Genomic DNA, 11,926 nt, shown 5'->3' with positions numbered 1-11,926 from the left:
GGAAAATCATTTTCACGACGTGCTATTCCCATGTTTTACCATACAAGGCGAACCCGAAATAGGGTAGTCTAATATCTAATATCTAATGAAATCTGATGCTTACAAAAGCAAATTAGTCAGGTTAGGGAATTTAGATATTCTTCTGTAAGATGACTACTGCCCAGCCGATGAGTACTGCCCTAGGTTTTCACAAACGCTTGCTGGCAACATCTGATAAATACACAGAGAGCATCACTGCAATATATCTAATTCAATTTAATGACTCCTTGGAATATAAGTCATATAACAGTTCAATGTATAGATTTGTACGGCTTGGTTTTCAAGTAATTTTGTTGTAAAATACCCTCCTTCCTGTGGCATTTCCTCGTGACACATGCCAAGACTAAGAAACCAAATGTCGCCAGAAGTGCTGCTGCTATCCCTAGCTCATAAGCAAAATCGTATGTTCCATAAACATCGCGTATGCTCCTTGTAATCATAATCACGAGATTAAATTGTAATTTTTTCAGTTATAAATAATTGTTGATTTATTTAACAATTTCATTAGTCATCGAAGACATTATTTATGTTTCCTATATCACTCCGTTAGATATGGAAAACGCATTAGATTTCTTTTTGCAGCTAAGCGGAAAATGTTGTATGTAATATATTAAAAACAGTTAGGAATCTTTACAGCATCACTATTACTTAATGTCCACACGATTATAGAAGTGACGTACCTCCCAAGAAATTGCAAAGTAAGTTTGCAATTCCAATAGCCAAGCCAAGCCAAGAAGGGCAAAGGCTTGAAGAAACTTGTCACGTTCTACTAAATCGTAAAGAACAACCGGTGTAATTGCAGCAAGATTTCCAAATCCAAAATCATGTACAATGCAGACAGCAATCATCCAATTGGTGAAGGTCTGTAGCTTCATAACGAGGGTATGACCTAGGGTTATTAAAGGACAAACGTAAAACATATTGCATATTGCTGGAAATGATCGACAACCCAACCTCAGTACACTGTCAAAGATACGGCCGACTAGATTCGCAAATCCAAACACTGAGAGCAGCTGTATTCCAAACTGTTGTGAACATCCCAAAGATACCATTTGGTCCACCAGACACCACGGTTCAAAATTTACTGTTAAAGAACATATATTGTTGAAACATGTAACTGCAATTTAGGCAACTTTTATTGTGAACATTTAAAAAGAAAAGCAAAATATTTATTTCTATCAATATGACTTTGTCACGGGCATACGACTTTTTCGCTCGTATACATATATATTTTAACATTTATCTTTAAAAGAATGTCCATATAAATAAATATCTATGGAATGTGTAAATAGTGATTTGAAATTGTGTATACTACATTTTCAGCTCGTATGTGCATTTATGCATTTTCTGCTAAAATGAAGACAAAGCAAAGAAATACTTTTTATTAAGTACCCATTGCCAATGTATTTCTTACATACATTTTAAAAGCTTACCTGTTCTGAATATTATTAAAACTATTACTATATATAACCATATCACAGGGTCCGTTAACAGCTCTTTGGCACATGCATCACTAGAATATTTAACATCTTTATCGTCTTTACTGACAAGTAGGTGTCTTGAATAATAGATAAGAAGCCCACAAGGAACACCATGCAGAGCAATACTTGCAAGAAGAACAAAGGCCCCGGAGACCAGTGATAGTAAGTAAGAAAAGCTTCATAAACAACAGGTATTGTCATCTGTCCCAAGCTTTCAGAAACTGTTAGCAATGCTATCTGAAATCCAGAGTCTCCATTATATATCATGCCCACTACTACACACGGGGCTAGAAATCCTATCGACATACCAGTACCTGAAACAACAAACATATTGTACCCATTTAATGAGGGATACGATCGACAAAGCCGGTAGTTATGCAGGAAGAATGACATTGTGGGCCTTCCTAGCGGGTAAAGGCAGAGTTGCCTAATGTCTAATGCACACAGACAAAACACAATTTAAATTAAAACAAATTGTGCTTACATTTCATTTCACCATATCCCACCATGGCATGGAATGGCAGAATCCTACTGTACATAAGCAGACATAAACTATCATTTAAACACGTTTAAGATATTTTGCATGACTATGTGTTGATGAGCATAGAATTTTTAGTCTTAATAAGTTGTGATTTTAATGTTGTGACTAACATCTATCACGAGAGGTACAATGGTAGTAGTGAAAGGAAAATTTAAACAAACGTAAAAGGATATACGTTTGTTTTTCAAGAATATGGAATGTATCTCGCCTAGAAGTGAGACTGTTTCTATATTTTCACAAGTGTGTAGTATTATGTTATTTAGGGAAAACTAAGTTTAGGAAAAAACAAATTTCTACGCCATTCACGATGTGAATATAATATTATGTGATATAGATTATCTCACTGACTAAATACAGCATTTCGTCAATTGGCATAAATAAACATTCCAACTTACCAGTTATTATTCTTGTAACTTACCATTTATTACTCCTGTACAAACGATAATTGTTTGAAAATTTCGTGCAAATGAGCTTGTGACGAAACCTAAACATCCCAATAGAGCTCCCACAGCATGCACAAGCCTATCCCGAATCTCTTAATTGGCAATGTCCATAATACACCTAGTAAAATAGAACAAAAGACATGATATAAATGAAATTGCCAACTGCATTTATTCTGCGGTAACTTGTCATAAAATATGTTAACTGATCATGTTTTTTTTTATCAAAATCCAAGGAGATCTATTTGCGTTTTTTCTTTGCCGCTGAAAGTGAACCGGTATATAAATCAGTAAGAAAATGATGCTCGACTAAGACATTGACATACTTAGATGTTGTAATATAATGACCATGTACTTTTGACTGCACTGTTGTTATGTATACTGTTCAATCATATTTTGATCAAAGCGGCTATTTCATTTCATAGGAATAAAATAAACCGATATTGCTTTTTTAAATAAAAGAAAAGTTCCACAAAATATAATTAAGTTTACAGTATAAAGTTAACAGAAATTCCTGTTAAGATGACAGACATTTTACCTCCTCCTATACCGATCACATTCAATGTTCCTTGAATTAAAGCACTGTTGAATCTCGAAATACTGAAAACATTTATAAGGTCCACATACATCACACTAAATCCGTAGATTAATCCCACTGACACAAAATTCTGAACCGAGCAAACAAACGTGACGAGGATCCTCCTTTTCGAGCATACTTTTTCAGTCATTTTCTGACGCTGTTATATTATTGCAATATTTTGAATATGTAGGCCAAAAGTAATTACAGTGAAATGTATTGATTTTAATTCTAGAATGTTGCTTGTACTGCTATTAAATAATAAAATTGCATACGTTATTGGTTGTTGTACTTTTCTTCACGTCTTATAAATAGAATTGGTCAATCCGAGTCGGCTATTATTTTGTTTCTTGTAGATGTTACTTTTTTAAAAACAACTACTTATGAATTATACATAGAACTCATTACTAGGCATAGACACTGCTCAAGGCTTTATAAGGAATTTCAGTTTTAAGGAAGAACAAGTAGTTAAAACAGTGTTGTGACTTAAATTTGATAAAGTCAAGTACAAACGGATTGATTGTTCATTTCCTTATTTCTGATGCATTTTGACGGACGCATTGATGTGAAGGTGGATAAAAATATCCAGACTTTTGCTCTGAAATGTTTGCTTTTGCATACTGACAGAATATTAGTTTAACAGGCATATTTTTAGTTTTTCAAGTATACGATGGAAGTTGTAAATAAGGTTGCAGCTTGTATTTTAGATAAAAATCTCTAATTCGTGTATTGATATTTAAATATAATGTTATTCTTTACTTTCAGTTATCCTATTTACAAGACTTGATAACCAATATGAACAAATTACTTATTACTCCTGAATCATACTAGTCATGAAGGATATGTTCCCGTTGTAATGTGCCAATACACGAAGAGACAATGTTTCGTACTTGTAGCAAGACCTATTTTCTGACCAAAAGGTGTAAATGTTTAAAGAGATATTCATTTTAAGTTGGTTATTAATAATGATTATTTTATACACTTATGATTATATTACACACCGGTTTTGTGGTGTATAATTGTAACTACTGACCAGGGTCCGATACTATTTTATTATATGACATCAGAAATAAACTCTCAAACCTTTTTCTTCAAGTTTTGACATTTGGCTAGCAACATTTAGTATTGAGCTATATACCGCTTAATTACGTAACTTACAGACCGATGATTTATATAAGGAATCTTGCAATTACGTATACACATATTCCCGCGAATGAGCAAAGTTTGGTTTAATTTAATGAATGCTTGAATTATTTCCAAGGCCAAAACTTTATAACAATTATATAATTTATGTGAACAAAAAGTAACAAGTTTATGTCTATCAATAGTACAGTGCAATCTCTGTAGAGCAACAACCTTTGGTTTGGGAGATACAATGTATTGACTGTTATGTAGAGGTTGTTGTTCTGGAGAGGCATATTTAATAGTATATTTCAGCTTAGGGATATTTTGATGATGTTGTTATAGAGATGTTTTTGCTTAAGAGAGGGCCGCTCCGGAGAGGTTGTACTGTACTATGCATTAGATTTAAAAGAGTACACACTTAATGAATCTACAGTTAAATACAGTACAAAGGTGTACCACTGCTAAAACTATTTAATGAGGAATGTGTACATTTAAAAATACACCTAAGATAAAATTCATTATCACAGACGTGGCATTGGATATTTATTTCTCTGGTTCCTTAGCCATAACTGGGACTTAAACATATCTATGGTAATATTGGAACGCTCTTCAACCCAGCTAGATACAGCTAAAGCGAACATACGCTTTTGATTAGTCATTTGCAGACAACAAGGACATATTTTCCTAGGTTGGCAACCTTGGCCATTTATATCTCAAAACATTTTTTTATTTGTAATTTATTCTCATCATAAAATCGACTGCAATGTTATACGATGAAGAGCTTTGTAATACATTCGCTCTACCCTTGTCAGACATTTTATAAAGTTATAAGTAACTATCCCCTGAACGCATTACATTCTAGTGTTTATAGCGCGACCTAATCACAGGAATCATTTCTCATGAGGCAGTTTTCAGTTTATTCGAACATACCCTAGTTTGTTTTCGGTTAATTTCAAAGTCCCTAATGCGCTGATGTGTGTTTTAGATCATTTACTTATTTTCGTGATCTTTTTAGACTGTTTGCTATTCGGTAACTTATTGCACATATGTTTCGATTTCTTAAGATATTTGTATGAAAACTATTGACCTGTTCTATATTTGTATACATTTTTAATTCAGATTGTTATTAAAAACATTAAAAGTAGTGTTTACTAAATGTTGCTGGGGTATGGCAAGTTAATAAACTACATATAAAAAGTGATATACGAATCCACAAAATCCCCAATGTCGGATCTAGACTTTACTATCTGTAATTAGGTTATGCCATGATATCCTATTTCCAAACCTTATCATACATGATGTACGAAAATATGTATAGTAACAGCAGCAGCAGATTGACTCTTGAAATTAAAAACAAAAATAGTAACTCAACTAAAAATACCATGACATCAAGTATTCATCTGGCAAAAAACAGGTTTTGTTACAGAAAGCAGTTTATTTCATTCCTGAAAAGTCCTTAATTCAAGTCTTTCCTGCTGCTTACGTCTTCGTATAGAATATGCAGCGACTATAGTAGAAACACTCATGTACGCACTGACTCCACTTGCAATATAGAAAATTAAATCGTAAGTCCCAAGAAGATCCTTTACCATACCTGTAAATTTAAGCAATGTACTTTATAAGCAACAGATCTTTCATACTTGCATTTGTTTTTAAACAAAAGATTGTTCCGTTTTATACAAACTATGGCTGCCAAATTAAATTTAAATTGTTTCGACTGTGTAGCTGATATATCATTTTGGTATTGGTTATATGTATTAAACCTTGTGTCAGTTTGGGATGTATTTGTTTATATCGAGGGTTAAGTGTCGCCGGTAATAAATCAGTTAATATAATGTAGAAAGCAGATCTAATGTAGGCCTTGCAAAATGGCGGCACTTGTTGTCTCTCGGGTAGAACCATCAAACTTCCGTATGTCAGCTAGATAGTTTCATGAGGCACTACCATAGCGTTAGAAAGATAATTCATATTATCCTTGCCTAAGCAACATAATACATCGGAAAATAGAACGAATACTTTACCCCCTAACAAAGGACCAAGCATTTCACCAATTCCATACATAACGTTAACCATAGCCATTCCCTGGGGATACCTATCCAAGCCGGATGCTTCAAACATTATAGCAGGAGCCTGAGCGGCTGTGGTGCCCATAGCTATTCCTGTTGCCAAACATGCAAGAATAAGTGGAAAGACTTCTCCCACATTTGGGACAAATAAATGGATGGCGGCCGTCAAAACGCATAAATAGATCCAATGATACACAGTTGGTGTTTTGCTGAAAGAAGATATGCCGCCTTTTAGTGTACCACAATTTGTTCTGGTAGCCTTACATGAAATAATAAAGCTATAAGAAAAGAAACATTTTATCTACAGAAGAAAACAGGTTTTCTACAAACCGATATAAATTCCTATTTCGCCTGCAATAGTTTGATATTTGTGATAAATACGTATCATCAAAGCAGGTATTTCAAGTTTAAGAATAGTTAAGACGGGCCTTTACAAATCTTAAATAAATAACTAGTACTATATCCTATACTGACGTGCATTTCAATCGAATGGCTGACCCTATGATTCGACCAATCAGATTGCCAAGCCCAACTGCGGAAACCATTAATGAACCTGATTCTCGTGTAAGTCCTATAGACACAGCGTGATCTACGATGAACCAGGCCTCCACATTTGCTTAATGAAACAATAAGCTTTCATGTTATGTTACTAAAAATAAAATTGTAGACTATACGCAAGTGAAAAGCAAGATAAGAGTTTTTAAAGCATAAATGTTGTTGAAACGCCTTTAATTAAATTAAATATCAAACGGTGTAAAAGAAATACCTGTCAAAGCCAGCAGAAAGCAGTTTGACCATAAAATCCAAATTAGATAGTCCGTCAAAAGAGAAACGTCACAAAATGCACTTGCTCTTAACGATTTATTATTTTGAACGTTTCCTTTGTAGAAAAAGTCCCGTGAAAAGTGTATTATCAAACCGAATTGCAAACAATTGAGACATAAACCGGACAGAAGAATGAAAGCCCCTGACCATGCATATTGGGATATAAAAATTTCAAAGAAAAGCGGTATGATAAATTGTCCTAAACTTGTCCCACATGTCATACTAATCAAATAGAATCCTGGATCCTTATAGAATAATAAGCTTATTGTTACAAAGGAAGCAAAATAGCAAACGCACATTGCCAGTCCTGAAAAAGAAAATAGATATTATAATAAGGTCAAAGAAGAGAGAGGTTGAGTGTATGAATAGAACAAGGTGTTAACTGATAAAATATAAAATCATGAATAAGCGAAAGCTTCAAGATTTAAAAAAAATCTAAATGCTCTTATTTATCATTACAGAAACGATTTGACTTTGCAAAATAATTCATGCAACAAGTTCCTATTTTAGTAATATTTTGAATGATGCTAACGTTAAATTTACCTGTTTTATTAATAAAATCAAGAAGTTTTACTCATAACTTTGTTGTCGGACCGCGACTTTATTTTTATTAGTCTCTTGACGATCCATATTAAAAAGATAATTTTCTTCGAACTATTTTTCCGAATACCGGTACGTTATCCGTATTGTTAGAAAATAATACATCTTTTTGAACAATGTGTATGATATATTCGGAACAAAAAAAATATATATATATATATATATAAGTCACCATTTGCTTTATCTTCAAATACATGCGTCGTTTAAATAATTCTACCTGTTAGAACCCCTGTGAAACATATTATCAGACCAATTCCATTTGCAAAACAGCTGACAAATAAACCAATACTGCTGGTGACGGATGCAACAACAATACAAATTCCTGGTCCGTATTTTTTGATGAAGCCGGCAAACAAAATACCTAAAGCCAAAGTTTTCAAACCAAAGTGAAATAAACGTTAGTATATCATTCAAGGTATTTAAGGTACATTTTACAGGCTAAACTCGGGCCTGTAAGGCGAAACTACAATCTAACATACGAGGGTCATTCTAGAAATAATGACAACTGTTCTGGAACATTGTACACAGTCTTTGTACAAACTTCAAATTTAAACTTTATTCCTTAGGAGTATTTGCCCTTCCGTAGTTGAGAAATCTCAGAGTAGTCTCCCCTTGGTATGGTTTAAATTAACGGAAAAATACCACCCCAAGTACTTTATTCGACAAATGCTTGCGCATATCCAGCATCTTTTTCAGCCTTGGAAAGAGGAAAATGCCACAAGGACTTTCATCTGATGAATAAGCACGACAATTGACCTGTACCTTTTTTCATCTGTAAAACATTTGAACGATGGCATTTCTGCGAGCCGCATCGTTGAAATGGATCAACTGGAGACCGCGAAAACAAGTCCTTGGGCGCATATTCTGTGTGTGCTTTCGTTTTACATTTTTCAGTACTATGTCTCTAAATATCGTTCCAGTGACTGACTTTCCTGACCATGTAGAAATTTACACAACAGTACCCAGTGCATAAAAGGCGATGCTATTGCTCACAATTATATCCAGGTCTCATCTGCTGTTAAGAGTTGTGACACTGTGTGATCATCTAAATTTGAGAATATTATCAACGTTTCTGCAGCACGTTTGACCCTATTGACCTTTTGCTCCTCGGTCAACATGTGAGGCACCCATCGGGCACAAACCTTTCTTAAATCCAAGTGCTTAGTGAGAATTTCATTGGGTCTCCCCTTTGTCATGCCAAGAAAAGAACCCCGTACCTGGCGTCTTCATAAATCAGACTTCATACAGCATATATGTTCTCTGACGTCTCTGCTGCTTTTTGGGCCTGCCAGGATGAACCCTTTCCTTAAGGACTGCCTGACCATTTTAAGATTTAGGTATTATTTCGAAAGAACAACGTACTGTAATGTACGCTCAAATTTGTTCGCTTGTATTTGTCTTATAGTATATGACTACACCTTATAAGAAACTAAATATCTCAAAGAGGTACTATATTTGTCAATAAAACATTCATGTGTCATCCGTGAATAACACGAGTTTCTTGCATGTTAAACTACTACGGAGGCGCGCGAGTGGCATTAGTTTTAGAATGGCCCTCGTAGCATGTTTATATAATTACACAGAACCGTATATAATTATGACCGAAACTTAGTTTTATTGTCACAATAATAACGAGATGTGAAAGGAGCTGTTATACCACTCAGTCAGTTCTACTGTTACAAACTGTGTGATCAAAACTAAGACATAGTAATGGTAAGCCGACACTGCATGAAACATTTAAATCATTTTCTGAGCTATATGTTTAAGGGTTAGTGTTTACAAAGAGGAATCAACCATATATGACAGAAGGTCATTACTTTACCCTCTCACAATGGTTGCAGAAAACATGTGAACATTGGAAAACATACCAGCCCCGGCTGATAAGCCCATATTCAGGCTTTGTACTAATGCTGCATCAGCTCTTTTTGCATCAAGTACCACCACAAGCTCGGCATACATAACACTCAAACCATACCCAATACCATTGCATATAAACAACTGCATTACGCAGGACAACATGACTAACAGTTTTCTTGCTTTAGATGCCGCCTTTGGATGTCTGAAAAAAAAACTATAGATCCGTGAAAAAAATCAATTGCAAAGCGATTTTTCTCAATGTTTCACATACCCCTATGTCGGCTAAATAATAATCACACAGAATGGCATATATTATCTTTGCAAAAGAAACCTGAATCCTTCATATGGCTCAAAGTGACAAATCATTTTAAAATGACAAATCATTAACATAATTTATTGATCCTCAATTCTAATCGAGAAACATAAATTTGCTTGTGACTGATGTTGTCCTTATACAAACCAAGTGTATTGATAAATGGATAATGTCATACTAAATAGGTAAAACGTGTTTTGATCTACGAGAAAAATGTCTGCAGTTTCCATATTTCTTAAAGAAACTTGGCTAAACAGTCTTCGATTTACTTATTTACTTTGAAGTATTTACATTGCGAGGAATAAGACTTACCCAATTCTTAATCCTCTATCCACTGACCGTGATGTAGATAAAAGCCTGGTCTTTTCCGTATGTTCCAAATGTCTGCTGGTTTCAGCGACCGGGTCTTCTTTTGTGTTCATTGCGCTATAACCACTTTAGTGTTTCGTACAATAATACTTGTCTACTTCTTGGGTTTTGTTCCACTGATAAAATACATATTGACGTATTTCTTACCGGTATACATTGCATGAGAATAGCTTAAACCATGGACCATACCTGAACATTTTACAAAGTACTTTATATAAAGATAGTCATGATATTTTATGACCATGCATTTATTAAAAGAAACCAGGTTCAAAGCTAAGGAGTCAATTTTCAATATATTCAAGGTCAATTGTTGGATTATCTTTGTAACTGTTTCATACTACATAATTCAGGCAGGTCTATTCTTAACGTGCGGCTAAAAGGAAACTAACGTCTCATATATAAACGGGCTGACAAAAGCTTAATTACAACACAGACCTCTTGGTAAAATGTAATTTGGTATTATATATGACATTCTAAAGTAAAATCATTTAACACCGCTAGAGATTAAGGCATCGCATAGTAGGCTCGCAACAAGAAGAAACTGTAGTGGAAAGATATAGCAGACAGGTTGCATCTAAAATCCAACGACAAGTACATTTAGACTAAATGCAAGATACAAAACAAAAGTGTTATGGGTAGAGAGATATTTTGATAATAATGGGAACGTATTCTGGCCCATATAGAATATATCGGATTTATTTAGTCCTTAATATATGTTGTTTTTTTATTTCAGACCTATGTGTAAAATAAGCAAGTTGTAATTATAAATTATACGTACATGTACTTTCATAATTAGGACTGATATGTTAGCTAGAAGCAGTGGTTGGATTAAACAGCTTTCAATCCATTCTGGTTTGGTGAATGATATTGTCAGAATTGTTACTTTTATACTTCATATCGGAACTCTATATATAAATCTTCTTATAAAAACTCATTTTAAACCATCGACGTTTTCAAGCCATTTGAAGTAAGACATTTTTTTTTATAATATTACACTCATATTTCCATAAATGATATATACACTGTCAACATTTCAACGCAGACATACATGCATACTGCGAAAATTTTCGGTACTATTTAAAACAAATCGTTTTCAAAAATGGAATTTACGAACTTTCAGTTATCGTTGCGAGTTCATTTTAAAAACTCGTCTATAGAAAATCAACATGACTTGATTCAACGTCGAGTCTACAGTTACAATAAGAAGCACAAATTAACTAGTTAAACACTGGACGCATTTATTACTTATTTCATTTTCAAATGTATACAATAAATATAGAATATAAATATTTTATAATTATTTGAAGAAAATGTATTACAAAACACAACCTATTTCCATATCATTTCATTTCATCTACATCTCTTATAAGAGTAGATTCTATATGAGTTCACATAACACTATTTGTTAACGGTCAAAATATATTACACAGAATATTTTTTTTAAAGACAGCGACTGTCGAATATCGAAACCACATCCACAAAATTCGAATACTGTAGAATCTGGTAAATAAGCGCATATTCGAATATAAGCGCATATCAAAAGTAAGCCCATACGGCCTTACTGTTATTCCGTATAGGATAATAAGCGCATGCCCTTACCATAATTTTGTCTCGAAAGTAGGCGCATATCCGATTACTGGTAAACAGACAACAGATGTAGCAAAAAGACTTAATTAACGCTATTATACCGTGA

General features: G+C 33.9%; 1 protein-coding gene across 1 annotated transcript; it reads right to left on the bottom strand.

The window, feature by feature from the left end:
• Window positions 1-230: 230 nt before the first annotated feature.
• On the bottom strand, window positions 231-11,851 carry LOC123540947 (monocarboxylate transporter 3-like). Its single transcript, XM_053527074.1, has 11 exons — window positions 11,833-11,851; window positions 10,177-10,349; window positions 9,563-9,753; window positions 7,912-8,055; window positions 7,036-7,401; window positions 6,744-6,885; window positions 6,225-6,478; window positions 5,687-5,797; window positions 2,480-2,622; window positions 1,473-1,834; window positions 231-1,123 (listed from the first exon to the last, which is right to left on the bottom strand). Exons 2-9 carry the CDS (start codon window positions 10,284-10,286, stop codon window positions 2,546-2,548), a joined length of 1,395 nt encoding a protein of 464 aa, XP_053383049.1. The 5' UTR covers window positions 10,287-10,349; window positions 11,833-11,851; the 3' UTR covers window positions 231-1,123; window positions 1,473-1,834; window positions 2,480-2,545.
• Window positions 11,852-11,926: the final 75 nt, after the last annotated feature.

This window comes from Mercenaria mercenaria, chromosome 16 (assembly GCF_021730395.1).
Source record: "Mercenaria mercenaria strain notata chromosome 16, MADL_Memer_1, whole genome shotgun sequence".
Taxonomy (NCBI): Eukaryota; Metazoa; Mollusca; class Bivalvia; order Venerida; family Veneridae; genus Mercenaria; species Mercenaria mercenaria.
This window is presented reverse-complemented; position numbering and strand designations above follow the sequence as displayed.

What these genes read in the sequence shown, in the direction of transcription:
- LOC123540947 (XM_053527074.1), bottom strand. Translation starts at nt 10,286, where the DNA reads ATGAACACAAAAGAAGACCCGGTCGCTGAAACCAGCAGACATTTGGAA. An exon ending in GCCATTCGATTGAAATGCAC is followed by an intron (nt 6,479 to 6,743) that starts GTCAGTATAGGA and finishes ATCTTCTTTCAG; the next exon opens with CAAAACACCAACTGTGTATC. An exon ending in GCTTGGTCCTTTGTTAGGGG is followed by an intron (nt 5,798 to 6,224) that starts GTAAAGTATTCG and finishes TTAAATTTACAG; the next exon opens with GTATGGTAAAGGATCTTCTT.